Raw genomic sequence first — 15,797 nt, 5'->3', positions numbered from 1 at the left:
CATGCTCCTATTCTTACCTTGCATAATCTGAGAATTTTCTCTCAGATTTTTGGTGAAACCTGAAGTTGCTGTGAAAGGAAATTGAGAGGAGATCCTCTCCGTAGCAAAGCCGGCGTTCCCGTTCTACATCAACCTCTCCGTAGCAAAGCCGGCGTTCCCGTTCTACATCAATAGATTTTATTCTTTGCATTTAATTGAGCCATTGCATATGTATGTATGTGTATTGAGTTTGATGTTTGTTTGATTAGGAAAGAAAATTATACTGGTGGGCAAATGGACCAAATAGATCAGAATGTACATAGCAAATAAAGTACAACAATAGTTCCAATGTCTTATGATAGTTTACTACAGCTTGCTAGTACTGTAGCTTAGATAGTAAGTTACACGCAGAGCATGTAATCAAGAATTAGGGACGGTGATGAAGATAGACACGTATATATATTTCATTAATTGAAGCTGCCATTATTTAAGGAAGTTGTAGAGCCCCAAATAATAGAAGAATAGTTGCTGAAAATATTTGATAGTATATAACACCCTGAGAGCAGTAAAGTGCTGCTAATAGTCTTATTGTTTGAAGGAGAAGCATAGAGATGATGGATTGGATAACATATAGAGAAGTTTTAGGGTAGGTTGAACTCACTTATTTCATAGGCAAAATTTGTTGCTATTTTTAGAAACTGGTTTGTACCTCCATCAGTTCGATAACAAATTTAGGAAGCTTTTATGAGATTCGAGCATGAAGAAAAAATATTGATGCAATATGAAGCAAAATTTATTGAATTAGCCAGGTATGCACCTCAATTGATTAGCACAATGGAAGAAAAATACTCTAGATTTTTTAGAGGATTGAATGATGAATTGAAACACCCACTGATATCATTAAGAATTCAGGAGTTTTCAGAGGTGGCTGTAAGAATAAAATTAGTGGAGAATGATTTAGCAATATAACTGTTCTGACAAGATATGAGAAGGAAGAGATCATGAGACAATATGACCAGAAGAGATTGTAGTGAGAGGAGAAGTAAATCTTCAAACAATAGGACAGGATCTGAAATAAGTGTGAAAAATGTGCCGTAGTGTGCCCGATGTGACATGAGACATTGGATAGTATTTTCTAGTGAATGGACAATGCTTCAAATGTGGACAATGAGGACACCAGACGGCTAAATGTCCACAACAAAACATGGAGCGGGATCAGGATTTAGAGCAGAGCAATCGAGGCAGGGCTACAAACAGAGGACTGTTGGATCTAGTAAAGGATCCATGAATAGGACAAATGAAAGTAGAGTTAGTGAAAGTCAAAGAGAACCGACCACACATTCTGTTGCACTAGTACATCCTAGAGTTTACATTGTGATTCAACAAGATGATAGAGATGTACCTAGAATTCTCAATCTTGTGCTTTTAATTTTGAGTGATTACATTGCATAGAATGTTTAATGATATATGATTGATTGAACTCAAGTTTGTTTGGATTAAATGAAGGATAAAGTTAGTGATCAGTTGTTATTTGAATTTTATCGATGGTAGAATTAATATTGTACCGATTTGTTGAATTGATTTAATTTTGTTTAATATTGACTTTGTTTTAGTATTGATCTATTGATATTGACTTTGTTTTAGTAATGATCTATTTATTTAATGAGTTGGTTTAGTTCTTACTTCTTAAGTTTACAACATACACTATATATTTTAAAATATATTTTTTAAATAATTTTTTATGATATAAATAACATTTATTTTTGAATTAATAATGTTAAATAAATTATATACTTCATTATTATTTATGTACTATCAAAATTAATTAATTATTAATAATAAATTATATAACCTTAATTATTTATAAATATAAATTTATAACTTGACTTTAATATATAATTTATAAGTGTAAATTATATCTAAACATATAATATAAAATAATAATAATTTATAATGAATTTATAAAATTATATGAAAGCTTAATTTTTTATTTAATTTGAATTAAATCTAAACATTGAATATGTTTAAATTTAAAATGACATATGATGTTATTAATTTGTGAATTCAATTTATTTTTTAAGAAACAAATTATATTATTACATGATTATTTTGTCATTTAAATTTTATTTAAATAAATTTTATATTTATTATATCATTTGGTTCTACCCTGATTCTACCCCGATCAAACTATTGAAATTGAACCCTTAATCTCTCCTTATGATTCTATGTCTGATCCAATTTTTACAATCTTGATTGTATTCATCTTCTATCCTCATCTAAACAAGTTAACATCCATCCTTATCATTCTCCGCATTTTCAAAAAGATGCTATGAAATAATTAGTTTTTGAAATGCGTCACTCAGGGATTCCTTATCATAATCCTAGCTCTTTCTTTTTCTATTATGATATAGCTTGTTCAAAAATAGGATGGTGTTTGTCATTTTTGCATTAATTCTATAGCCCTTAATATAATTACCATTAAATATAAATTTCCTATTTCAATAGTACATTTATTTTTAGATGAATTATATAGCTTTTTTTTTCAAACTTCATTTGTGTTCTGCCTGTTAGCAAGTTAGGATATATTCTAAAAATGTTCATAAAACTATTCATGATAGTCATTATGAATTTCTCCTTATGCCTTTTTATAGCTTCGTGGTCAAGTTTTGTTGCAATAGAAATTATGTTTTTGGATAATGCCATATAGGAAAATTTAGCATCCCTTTCTTCATCTTTTTCTTCCTCAACCTTGAGGACAAGGTTGTTTTTCATGGCAAAGGTAGTGTTAGACATTAGCATATTATATTAGATCCAAAAATTGTACAGTCTAGATGCAAAGCATGGGCTACAAATATGATGGAATAACCAACAATTATGAAAGCCTACTAAAGAAGAATGAACACATTCCACAAACTCGCAAATGACAGAAATATAGTTTTGGCAACAGAATAAAACACTAGTCTAGCCTTTCTTTTACTTGTTTTAGATAGACCGGTTCTTTAGTGACATATTAGTCTACTTAAGTATTATAAATACCTATTTAGTTGAAAGACTTATTATGAAATGAATAATTTATGATTTTCTCTTTTTTCTCTATTTCTTCTATTTCTCTTGGGAGCTTACACCTACTCGAAAGGTGCCAAAGCTTCTTGGATCATCAAGAAACATAACATATCACAACAAAATTATTAGCTAGGTTTTTCAAATTGCTTCTTGTTGGTCTTGGATTTTCTTGGTGAACACAAAGTTAATAAGTGGTGTGGTACTATTCGACCTTGGTAGAACATGTTTAGATAAGAATATGATTTTAGTTGAAAATCTTGTGTAAAAGAATTTACCAAGACCTCATTTTGCAAAATAGGATTACCAAATGTTTCAGGTTGCTTGAATAGAAAAATGATTAGTGTCAAATTTCCTGCTTTTGAATATTTAGAAAAGTTAGGGATTTTTTATAACCTTAAAAAAACTTCCCTTCGATTTGAATGATTTAAATTTTGGAATAAACTGGTCTTCCAAATAACTATTATCATCATATTATTGTAATCTAAAGTTCAGGTAAGAATTAATGATTCTACCATCTTTCAATGATTCTTTCATGAATGAAATAGTAGAACTATCCTAACCCTAATGATCAGATTTGAAGGGTAGGAGCTCATATTCCTGTATTAAAGCATTTTTCCGTATTAAAGCATTACAGGAAAGAAATTACATGAAATGAATGGGAGAATTAAAAGTACCATTGAACCAGATTGAGATCTAAGATGTTATATTATAATTAAAAAGATGAGGATACTTTTCTATTCCCTTATTCATTATGTGTGATTCTTTTCATATAACAATTAAATGGGGATAATGCATCATGTAATTAGAAGGATAAATTTGATAAATTATTTTATGATTATGACAAATGTAAAAAATTAAATAGTTTAATATATATAATAATTTTTGGGCTTAAATAAGTATTAAAATATTAAAATTTTATTTGAAATTATAAAACATGAAATTAGATGGTCGAAACTAGAAATTTAAATGGAATTTTGAATAATTTGGAGAAAATTTTCTTTTAAATTTGAATTTTTTATATTAATTAAGCAGAGAATGGATTAATAAAAAGAGTACACATGTTTATATTAGATTAGATTAGATATATTTGATAAATTAGATGGATGCCTTTTTCTTTTTTTTTATTGGCTTTAACTTTTAAGTATACAATATTTTCTCTTTCCAAGAAAAAAAAATCCAAAAAAATATGGTGTGAGCCTTATTTTGAGAGGGAAAATTGACTATATATGTAATTTATTTTCTTAGAAAATATGCCCGAAAGTTTATTTTGGACTAAATTACTCCCTCTTTTAATCAAGGGATACTTATTTAAAGTATGTCAACTATGATAGTAACTAGGATCTTAGTTTGAACCTTGTTCAAAATCATAGTTCAAACTTGATTTAAACCCACTTTAATATTGTTCAAATATGGTTTAATTTGAACATTGTTTGGTGATACTCGAAAATAGTTTGAAAACGATTTAGCGAAGGTTCAATTATATTCAAACAAGGTTCGAACATTGATTACTTTAAAGTAGATACAGCATATTATCATCATGATAGCTATAACACAATAGTAGAATTTTCAAGAATATTTTTATAAGAAGGCAAGCATAAGGCATATTTGCCCAATTATGTCTATTATGAGGCATATGAGCTCAAATTTACCTTTTTTAATGATTTTCTTCTCTTATGATAGATGATTGTCATTCTCTTATTTATTTATTAAATAGTTAAAATCAAATAAAAAATTGTTTTATATGTTTTTAGTAGTTGCAAGAAAGTTTTTTCAAATCAAGCTTTTTATAATTAAGGAGAACAAGCAATATTTAAAAGAATGCATAATATGTAAATAAGATTAGAGCAGATATTAGATTGATTGGATGTAACTTGCCCATTGTCATGGTTGCAGCTTTAAAATAGAAATAAAAAATATTCTCCTCCTATTAAAGTAATAAAAAAACTTAAAAATATTTGAAGGAGCTTATTTTGAAATGGAGCTCTATTTGTATTAGACTTTAAAAATGTTAGGTTCTATCTCATTAAGTTTTAACATAGTATGTATCTGTATACATTTGTTTAAATTCCACGAACATTTTTAAAAATAAGAGGTGTGTCAATAATGTGGTTTTAGTTTTGAGATATTTGGTGTATCTTGTGGGAAAAAAATAAGTTTTATAAAAGCCAAAAAACAGCTTTCGTCTAACAGCATTTTAGATTTCTTTTTTATGCTTTTATAAATTTTAGCATTTATATCTTTTAATTTATTGATTAGTTAGTTGATTTGATTGTAAATTGATTAAGATAGGGTAGTATGTTATATTATATGAAATTTCTGTTACTTTCATTTTGATCATTTTATTAATGCACATTGGTGCCATATTAGTTTGCAACCAAAGATGCACAAAATTCTTATAACACTTTGGACAATAAATTTAACGTGATTTTTACTGAATAACTATCTATTTTATTTGATAGCTCAATACACCTTCATATAGTACAACACAACACAGTAGAAAAAAAAAATCTTGAAGAGTCATAATTATGTTTCTTCGTGGCTCAATCCTGAATTGTTATTGGCTTGTAGCATTTGGTGTACATTGGGATTAATGAACATATCTTAGATGTTGAATTTATTCCTCAAAGCATCTCATATCAGGTCTTCTTCTGTGGAATTATGCAAAGCAAGGTGTATCTACTTGGTATTAAAGGATGAATAGGCAATCTTTGTATCCTTAGTTGCTCAAGTATTGGTTAGTTTGCTAGATTGAAGATTTGTTTAATTATCAACCTCCTTATTTTGAAGACGAATTATCTTGAAGTGAAATCTTAGGTACATTAAGGTTTTCTCTGAAGTAGCATATACTTGTACTAGCCAACCTGAAAATAGTTGGGGATATGACTAATGGTGATTATGATGTCATCTACATGAAATAGGTTCTTCTTCAGTGTTATCCTCAGCCTTGTTGCAATTATTGGGAAACAATACCTGAATCCTTATTTGCTATTAATTTCTATCAGTTCTCGAATGTTATACTTTTTATGGAAAACCTGTACTGATATTTTATTGCAACTATTGACTACATGCTAGCTTTATGCAGGAGCTTGGATGATGTTCGATTGAATTTGGAGGTTCTGAAACACTGCTCTGCAGTATTGTTCTTGGTAAGTAGTTGAGATTAGTGAGCATCATTCACTTCTTTATCATCTTTCTGTACACATTATTATTACTACCCTACGATTGCTCCTGCCACTTATATGGGAATGATGTTACAATGTTTACATTTTCTCTACCTTTTTTTCCCTTTCTTAATCATTCCTTCTTGATGGCTGAAGTCCACCTTTTTTTGATAGTGAGCCACTTCTATTGTATTATTCAATAGCATATGCCGCGTTACATATGCTGCTTCACTCTGGGGATTATGTTGGCAACAATGCAGTTCATAGCTAACTACTTCTATCCATGTTAAGAGTGGTCATTTACTTGATTTATTTTTGCATAGCAAGCTGATACTAAAGTGAAGCACTGCCATATGCCCATCTGTCGCCCACCACAGGAAAATAAGTAAAAAAGGACCAATCATCTTGAAATAATATAGTTTAACATTTTGTTTAGTTAATTAATAAATAATTCCATGTCCCTGAAGCTACAAATTTCATCATTAACATCATCATTATCATTAGCCTTATCCCAAATATGCGGGCCGGCTTTATAAATCCCTATTTTCCATTCATTCTGGCTTAGTGCTACTTGATATGTTAAGCATATTTTTCTCAATTTTAATATCTTCTATCTAATTACCTTATGGCTACCCTTATCCTTTCTAATCTAGTAATACTATTTTTATTTACTCATCTGATCAGTGTTTTTTCTAACTTTCATTGTAGATATCCAAACCATCTATACATCTATTTTCAATTACCTCATCCTTAATAGATGCCATCTATTGTTCCTCTAATATAATCATTTCTTAATTTTTCATTTATAGATTTGTCATGCATCCGTTTTGTCATTCTCATTTTTTTCACACTCAAATTGCATATTGACAACTTGTTTATTTCCCAAAAATGTCAAATATTGTTAGCATAATTGTTGTTTTATAAAGTTCACCTTTCAAGTCTCCTTGCTATCATCTTTTCACATAATACTTTCGAGATACTTTTCTATTTAACCACCAAAGCTAAATTTTCTAAATTATTTAAACCAATCACACCTAGATATTAAAATAGGTCATTTCTAAATTATTTAAACCAATCACACCTAGATATCAGGCTTCATTCCATTTTGTGGAAAGGTTGGCCTTAATTTTAGTTATTTAATAGTAATTTAGAAAGATGAAATTTCAATAAACACCCACAAGTTGCATTGTAGTCTTATAGCCAATAGAAGGAAGGTGAAGCGTAAGGGATGAGAAGTCATATGGTGGCATGGTGATCAACAAGTAACATGTTTTAAGGCGAGTGGTTGGTAAAAGACAATCACATAATAGTGACTTTATGTGATAGCATGTGATAAAACATAGTTGCGTTTCAATGGCTGGGTGAAGGAGCAGGCATAGGCTACCGTGATAGCATATTAGTGCAACAATACAATGAGTTGCTGTTGACTAAAAAAAAAAAGAAAATTTGAACAACTTCATGAAGCAACGCACCCGCCCTTGCATCCTACGCCCCGACCCCACTTCATGAAACGATGCAACTGCTTGCTCCTAACCGTTCCTTGTTGCCTCTATCCTAAGAAACAATTAATCTTATATATAACAGTTATTGAGGAGTCACTTGGGGTATTGTTAGCACAGAATAATAAAGATGATAAATAAAATGCCCTCTATTATATCAATCGACGATTAATGCGTTTGGAATCAAAAGTATTCACCAATCAAAAAGCAATGCTTAACATTAATCTCTGCCACACAAAACTATGACATTATATGCTCGTTCATAAAATAACTTTAATATTTAAAGTAGATCCATTAAAATTTCTAATGACTAAACCCACTCTCACGGGTTGTCTTGCTAGGTGGGCAGTATTGTTATTGCAATTCGATATAAATTATATGCCACAAAAAAATGGTGAAAGGACAGGCCTTAGATGACTTCCGAGCAACCCATCCTTTACCTACAGACTCTTCAATTAATGATGAGTTGCAAGATAAGCAAATACTCGCAGTGGAAGAAAAAATGCATCTGCATGAATGGGAGCTTTATTTTGGTGGAGCTTCATCCATAAAATCGGCTAAGCCACCTATTATTTCAATAGTTCAAGTTGGTATCTGTCTAATATTCATCACCCTGCAAGAAGACATACTCTGATACTCTTACAGCTTAACAAAATCTTGCACTAACAATGAAGCTAAATATGAAACTTTAATAGCTGATCTTGAGCTTGCAGTTAGTATGAAAATTCAGAAACTCTACATATAAGGAGATTCCAAACTCATAATCAAATAAATCATAGGTGCTTTTAAAATCAACAAATCAGAGTTAATCTCATATCACGTGTATGCTCTGCAACTCCTACAACAAAATTTTGAAGTAACTCTTACTAGAGTTACACGTGGTGAAAATGACAGGCTGATGCGCTCTAAAGAACCGACAAATCTTCAAGAGTATCTAATCATCATAACTATCCAAAATAGATATGCATTGGATCCAACCTTCATACAAGATAATGAAGGAAAAGAAGTATAAGAGAACCTGAATATATTTGATGAAAACGATTGGAGGGAGCCATTCGTTAGATACTTCAAGGAAGGTAATATTACTAGAGAAAGAAATCTATTACTTCACAAATATCAAAAAGGGCGCTAAAACATGCTTTCATAAATGATACATTATACTGTAGATCATTTGACCAAATATGGCTATAATGTTTGGGTCCTGAAGAATTCCAAAAAGTCATAACTGAAGTTCTTGAAGGATTGTATGGTGTATACCAATCCAGTAAAACTGACAAGAAAATGGAAGGGACTAAGGACTAAGAGAGAATCATGGTTGGCCTATTTGTCGTCATCATCAACATCATGTTCAATCTTATCTCAACTTTGTGTTAGATTTATGAATCCTTATTCTCTGCTCATTCATGCTAAAGTGTTGCATGAGACTTCAAAACTTATCCTCCGATGCTAGTTTTTTTTACATGTCTTATTAGTGCATCTTCTACCATTCATTGTACACCTAAATCTCTATTATGCTATCTAATAATAGATGTTTCTCACCCATCCTCTAATATAATTATGTAATTAGTTATATCAAACCCAAAAAAAATTGTATAACCTAATCCGACTCTTTATTCTTCTAAACTTAAGTCTCTTATCTTCTAAGTATTTTTTTTCTATTATTCCATCCTTCTATTTATGATAATATTATGGTTTAGTCTTCTTTTTATTTTGTTTTTGAGGTTGGGGGGTTGTTGATTAAGCATAGCTGCTAGATAAGGCAATGAGAAGATTTATGCAATAGGCATGGAACACATTTGTCCCGATAAACTTTAGAAATAAAATGAGTTTGAAATTACTCCAATACATAAATATGATTCGTTAGTTCTAGTGCTGTGTTTGCATTACGTTAAGTTAAATGCCACCCCGACCCTCACTTGTTAATTTTGAGATTAGTATTTCGGGGTTGGATTGCATGACATGATGAAATCCCTATTTTAAATTACTATATACTGAATTTATAGTTCTTACAGGAATCAAGTGTCGCAAATGTGCCTTCTATAACAAATTTGGCATCGAAAAGCATTGTTTCGGAAAACTGCAATATTCAGAATGACATTCCTGCGGGAACAAACCTAAAATTGTGCTCTCTACCTGTCGCTCTCAGCAGCCTGGAAGGTTCTTCTTGTGGGGTTAGAAATGTCAAAGATGTGTGCCATGATCTGGGCAAATATGGTACGACACTTGAAAATGAGGATGCAATTTATTTGATGGAACAGGTTGAAAAAATGAGAATAGAGTCTTCCCACCTAAATTCGGATGACCCTATAGGAGGAAATTCTGCACCGTGCTCAGCAGCAAACTCAGCTCATAAAACCTCCTATATTGACACCATCAAGAATTCAGGTTCTTATGCCGGATTTCTAGAGCCTGATGAGGTTTTGGTGAACTGCATTACCGTATCACATTCGACTCCTACTCCAACTGTCAAAAGGATTCAAATTCTTCACCAAAATGTGCCCTTGTGGCTTCGTTGTGGGGATTTAGTTATTCATTTTGGGATCAACACAAAATTTACCGACAATTCTGGGAGGCCAAAGTTGAGTATTTTAGTCAATGCTCCTCCAAGTCTTTGCCATGTTCTAGCGATCTGCGATTCTCTTGTTCAAAGCTCGTTAAGGAGTTATGGTAGCACCTCGGAATGGTGGCCTCTGATGAAAAAAAATGCCTTCACTAATTCTTCTTCTACTATCCGGTTGCAGTGAGTTTCCATTTCTTCTGATGTAGTCTTTTTTCAAGTGCTGCTTAGATAAATGAGAATGTCTGTCTACTTAGTATTAAGAAGGCTTATCACCCCCATCATGATAGCTGTTTAGCATAAACATGCTACCGTTAGCATGATTGCGGTTCCTGTAGAGTCATGACAAAGGTGACTTGTTATTTGTTTAGGGTTTAAGTTCTTTTTTCCTGATGTTTGATATAGTGAAAATGATTACGGTTCCTTTCTTTAAAATTCTGATTTTGTTTGGCTTGTACCTTTCGTGACTGAAGATTCTGACCGTCTTGTTGTTTGCTTTGCTGTGTAGCATACCGACCATAACAAATTGCGAGTCTGCTGCCATGTACTCCACCGAGATATACCGACTAGATGCATCGAAGAACATGAACAAACTTGCTTTCAGTAAATTTGATGCTGCTGAGCTTGATTTATTATTAGCTCCGGGGACAAATATTGATGCTTTTTTCTGTTTGGATGCATACGATTATCAGCAGAATGCAGGCATTAGGCTAGTAGCAAAATCTCTTCTGATCCATTCCAGGTAGTTAAGGGACATGTGACGTCCTCTCATAGTTGTTTTTTTTTCCCTTTTCTTTTAATTATTTGTAATTGACTATTGTTCGTTTAGCATTAAAATTGTTAATAAATCAGCTGGTTAAATTTCCTTATTCTATGTTGATTTAAGGAGCATTTTTTTTTATCACTAATTGCTTATTTCTATGTTGTGATTACGGAATCATATATTGAAAATAAGACTGACCGGAAATTTCACTCTGATTGTGATTTTGTTAATTCTGTGCATTGTGCAACCTCATAATTAATTATTCTTTCTTGTTGGGGGAGTAGTCAGTGGTTTTACTTTATAATAACATTTGACTTAAGCAAGATTTCATGAGTTTTGACCCAATATGTAATAAGAAACTATTTCTTCATGTAATTTTGCTCCAGCAAAATTACATTTGGTTTGCTCCTTCATGGAAATAAAGTGCCAGCTGATAGGATTTGAGTTTTGGATAGAAAATCATGAACTATGATAGTTCGCAATCAATATATAAATATATTAATAAAAGCAAGCATATTATTGATATATTTATACGATAAGTATCATGCAAAATACTTGCATATTTCTAAGCCTTGGTCAACTAATTTGATTATGCTCGAGTCCGAAAAAAGCCTCTAATACGAATGCTTTTTAGGATACCAAAATTGGTATTCTTATTTTTTATTTTTATCATTTAATTCTTTACTTTATTAAATGAATAAAATAATCATAACGTTCAATTATTTATAAATATTGATATATCATTTTATTCATTTAACTATTATTAACATAACAAACTAATCAAACTACTTTATTTTAACAAAAATAATTAAAGAATGCATTTAATATGATTTTTTTAATTTTAACATGATTGACTTAAAGAATGCATTTAATATTATTTAGGAAACAATGTGAATTAAAACAAGTCTTTTAGTTTACTTTGATCGAAGTTAAATCACCCATAATGGATGTAATTGATTAATTCTCCTATGCGAAGTTCCACAAAATATTTTTTTTGGGAAAATATTAATGTGAATGAAACCTTATAAAATAAATATTATTTATAGCACATCACAATCAAACAGAAACAAATCCATTAATAATTAACTCCATCGCAAAATCTACCTTAATTGAAATGTTCAACATAAAAGTACATAATATCATTTTTGCGATTAATTATGGCTGCACTAATAATTTTGACTAACGATTCACACATATAATTCAAGAATGGTAGACAATACTGTATTAACAAGGGTTTAGATTACTAGAATTGCACACCAACTATAACAAACATTTGAATGGTATATCAATAAATGTAGTTTATTTATTTCTGATATCCTAATAAAAATCCAAATATTTTTTTAACTGAATAGATAAACAAAGCAATTCCAATAATTAAAAAGGACTTCACAAAAGGCCTGCTGATTCATTGCAAATGAAATTCCATAAAATCATTTCTTATAATTTAAATATAATACATTTTAACCGTCTCATTCTGTTCTGAAATGAGTTAATAATAACTTATTCATTAACTATATTTAAACTTAAATAGGTGAAATTATTTTACATGTTACTACTTTTGCCAAACCAAACCACCACCAAAGTGATCATTATGTTTCATAAACTCAATTTCCATGAATCTCTTTCCTCTTGAATGTAAACACAGCTAGCTGCTTCAGATGATGTCCTGGTCTTCAAGGGACCGCTTCCGAGCCCTTAAATTTTGCTCGAGGCTTTTTGGAAGCGGCGGCGTCCTTCCTCGACGAAACAAAACAGCCAGAGCCCTCATTTTCTGGCAAATATCAAAGACCTGAGGACGCATTGTCGTGAACCATTACTAACAAATTTATCAATGAAATGCACCATTCAATCAGTTCAATTCCATACCGATGAAACTTCAAGCTCAGCGATACCCTCACACTTCTGAACTCCTTGTAGCAACTCACAATACCTGCTCGCTTCACTCTGATCTTCAAACACCTGGAATTAGCACAGCTTTAGGCATTCAAAACTAATCTACGTATCTACTCTTTAGGTACAAGCAAATGAGACGTTCTATTATCCTACAAAAAAAGTTGGCACTGTATTTTTTTCAATGGAAACATGGGTGAGATCCTTCAACATAATGCTAGAAGAAAAATCTTTAGCGTCCAATTGAGAGAAAACACATGAACACAATGTTCAACAATTGTATTATACATCATAGTAACATAATGGAAAAAAGAAGAAGAAAAAACTACTCCCAAAGAAAGTGTCATCCGAAGTGTTTTTTCCCTAGTAGCAGCTTCTCCCATAGGTAATTCAAGTGACAGTCATCATTGTCATCATTAACCTTATCCCAATGATTTGAAGCTTACTTCATAAATCCTCATTTTTTATTCATTAGGTGTTAGACATATTCTTAACAATTCATTTTGAAACTTATATATTAAAATTGACTCTACCCTTTCTCAATCCTAATTATCCAGCACTGAATTTATATACACATTTGTACCCTCTATTGTACATATTCAGACCACATTAGTCTATTTCAATTCTTATATTTAATATATGCCACCCTAACAATTCTCTTAATATAATCATTCCTCAAATTATCTTTTTTAATTTTGCCACACATTCATCATGATATATTCATTTTTGATACGATTAACTTAAATATCAATGACTTCTTTATTGCCCACCCTCATATCACCTAATTGTGCTTCTATAAAATTTAACTTCTATCTTCTCATCGCATAATGCTCTTGAGGTGCTTTCTCTATTTTAATCATTCAATATTAACTCTAATTATTATATTCTCATCTAGATCTCTTTCTTTCATACAAAAGTAAAAAAAAAAAAAGAACTAGTACACCTTAATATATTACCTTATCTTTTAATAATATTAATTGATAAGTATTAATATCACACCCACAAAAATTGTATATTATACACTCAATATTTGTTCTACTAATTCTATGTTTTCTATTTTCTAAACATATTTTTATTATTCTAATTTTTTTTATATATTAATGGATATCTCAAGAATATGAATTATATAATTTGTAAAAACATTTATAAAACTCATACAATAAAGTATTTCACTTTGAATATCCTTTGTAAGCATTATCATAAAAAATACAAAAAGACAAGCTAAATGTTGATCCTTACGCAAATCTATTATAATTAAAATCTCATGAGACACTTCATAACTTTTCTTTTTTTGGGACACATCATACTACTTACTAGTTAGTACTCAATTATGCATATCTTTAATAATGTCAATATATTATGTACACGAAATCAATTCTAGTGATACTTGCTATTATGTCTTTCCAAAATAAATAAAAAACATATGAACACTCTTTTGTGGCTCTATATACTTTATAATTAATTATTGCATTAAAATAAAAACATCTTCAATGGCACATTTTCTAATCATATGTTTCATTATAGTCTCTCATAGCTTCCTTATATGATTCATATATTCTTTGTTTTTAAATATTGATGCTATGCACTTCTTCTCCAATCATTTGACATTCTCTTAGTATTAAATTCCTTTTAAAGATGTACTAAACAAAGTTCGCAACACCTCCCATAATTATCCAAATTTCAATTATCTTATTTGAACCTAAAGAGTTACTTTTATACGTTTTCTTTTGAGCCAACTCCACTTCATCTTATTTTCTTTTGGTAATGGGTTGGGTTTGGGCGTGAAATTCTAACCTGATTATAAATACGGGTTGGGTTCGAGTCAACCCGAACTCAACCCGGAACTTCCTGGTCATCTGCACAGCAGTGCAACACAGCCCATGCTCGCATTGTGAGTCCCCCCCCCCACGCTCGCATTAGTGGTGCAAACTTGTTCGGTGCTCACACCTCAACCTTGCTCGGTGCCAACCCCCCGCTCTCACCGAGACCCTGACCCACTCTCGCACCGAAACTCGGCACCACGACCCAACCTGCGTTGGCATCGCGACCCAACCTGCGTTCACACAATGACCTTGGCCAACACTGGCACCGCGACCTCGCTTGCACTCGCCCCCGCGACCCCTCTGCGCTCAAGTTAGTGTGTTGGGTCAGGTTGACCTGGGTTTGGGGTGGGACAGATCAAGGTTTGGATTTCTGACTCGTTTCTAAAATCGGGCCGAATTCGGGTTGAGCCAATTAAAGTTGTGTCAGTTTCAGGTTGGATCCGAACTTGACCCGAAACCCAATTCGAGAAACTACAAGTACGATGTTGTGCACAATCCCCTAGATATCCTCCATTCATGGAATGAATCACACCATCATATCTGGAACGTCGAAATTACTAAGAAAGGACAACCATATCATCTAGATTCTCACATGAGAGAAATGACTAAAATTAACACTTGCACTAGAAATGAGGACTGTTTGATGTGTGCAGGTGATGAGAATCCACTGAGCTAATCGATGGGCATTTAAAACAAATATCTATTTATATTAAAATTTAAATTTTAATTAAAAATGAATTTAAATTTAGTTAAAATAATTAAAATTTTGAAATTTTAGGGTGCAATATACTATGTCCATTACAACAACAACAACAACAACATCAAGCCTTTATCCCACTACGTGGGGTCGGCTACATGAATCCTTTTTCTCCATTGTGTTCTATTAAAAGTCAAATTCTCATTTAAACCTAATAAAGAAAGGTCATTCCTAATATTTTCTAACCAAGTCTTTTTAGGTCTACCCCTACCTTTCTTAACATAAGTCAAATCTAATACCTCTACTCTCCTAACCGGGTCATCACAAGGCCGCCGTTTTATGTGACCAAACCATCTAAGACGACT

The 15,797-nt window shown here is 31.5% G+C and overlaps 2 protein-coding genes across 3 annotated transcripts in view; one reads left to right on the top strand and one right to left on the bottom strand.

Moving 5' to 3' along the window:
• Positions 1–6,124: 6,124 nt before the first annotated feature.
• Positions 6,125–11,128, top strand: LOC110114156 (protein NEN1; the record flags this gene model as incomplete). The annotated part of the gene is given in 3 exon segments (XM_020846934.2): positions 6,125–6,188; positions 9,715–10,442; positions 10,768–11,128. Coding segments are annotated over 3 exon segments (1,030 nt in total), but the record flags the coding sequence as incomplete, so codon positions are not given.
• A 1,279-nt stretch (positions 11,129–12,407) lies between these two features.
• LOC110114190 overlaps positions 12,408–15,797 on the bottom strand; it is a 22,754-nt gene continuing 19,364 nt past the window's right edge. The window contains exons 4-5 of one of the 2 annotated variants that reach the window (XM_020846978.2): positions 12,889–12,981; positions 12,408–12,793 (exon numbers count right to left, since the gene is read on the bottom strand). In XM_020846978.2, the coding sequence (XP_020702637.1) occupies positions 12,677–12,793; positions 12,889–12,981 (210 nt within the window). In that variant the 3' untranslated portion in view covers positions 12,408–12,676. Of the gene's footprint in view, positions 12,812–12,888; positions 12,982–15,797 lie in introns of both variants that reach the window. The other variant, XM_020846977.2, reaches the window with a different exon arrangement.

This window comes from Dendrobium catenatum, unplaced genomic scaffold, assembly GCF_001605985.2.
Source record: "Dendrobium catenatum unplaced genomic scaffold, ASM160598v2 fragScaff_scaffold_716, whole genome shotgun sequence".
Lineage (NCBI taxonomy): Eukaryota > Viridiplantae > Streptophyta > Magnoliopsida > Asparagales > Orchidaceae > Dendrobium > Dendrobium catenatum.
The sequence above is the reverse complement of the archived record's forward strand: the minus strand, read 5'-3'. Positions and strand labels throughout refer to the sequence as shown.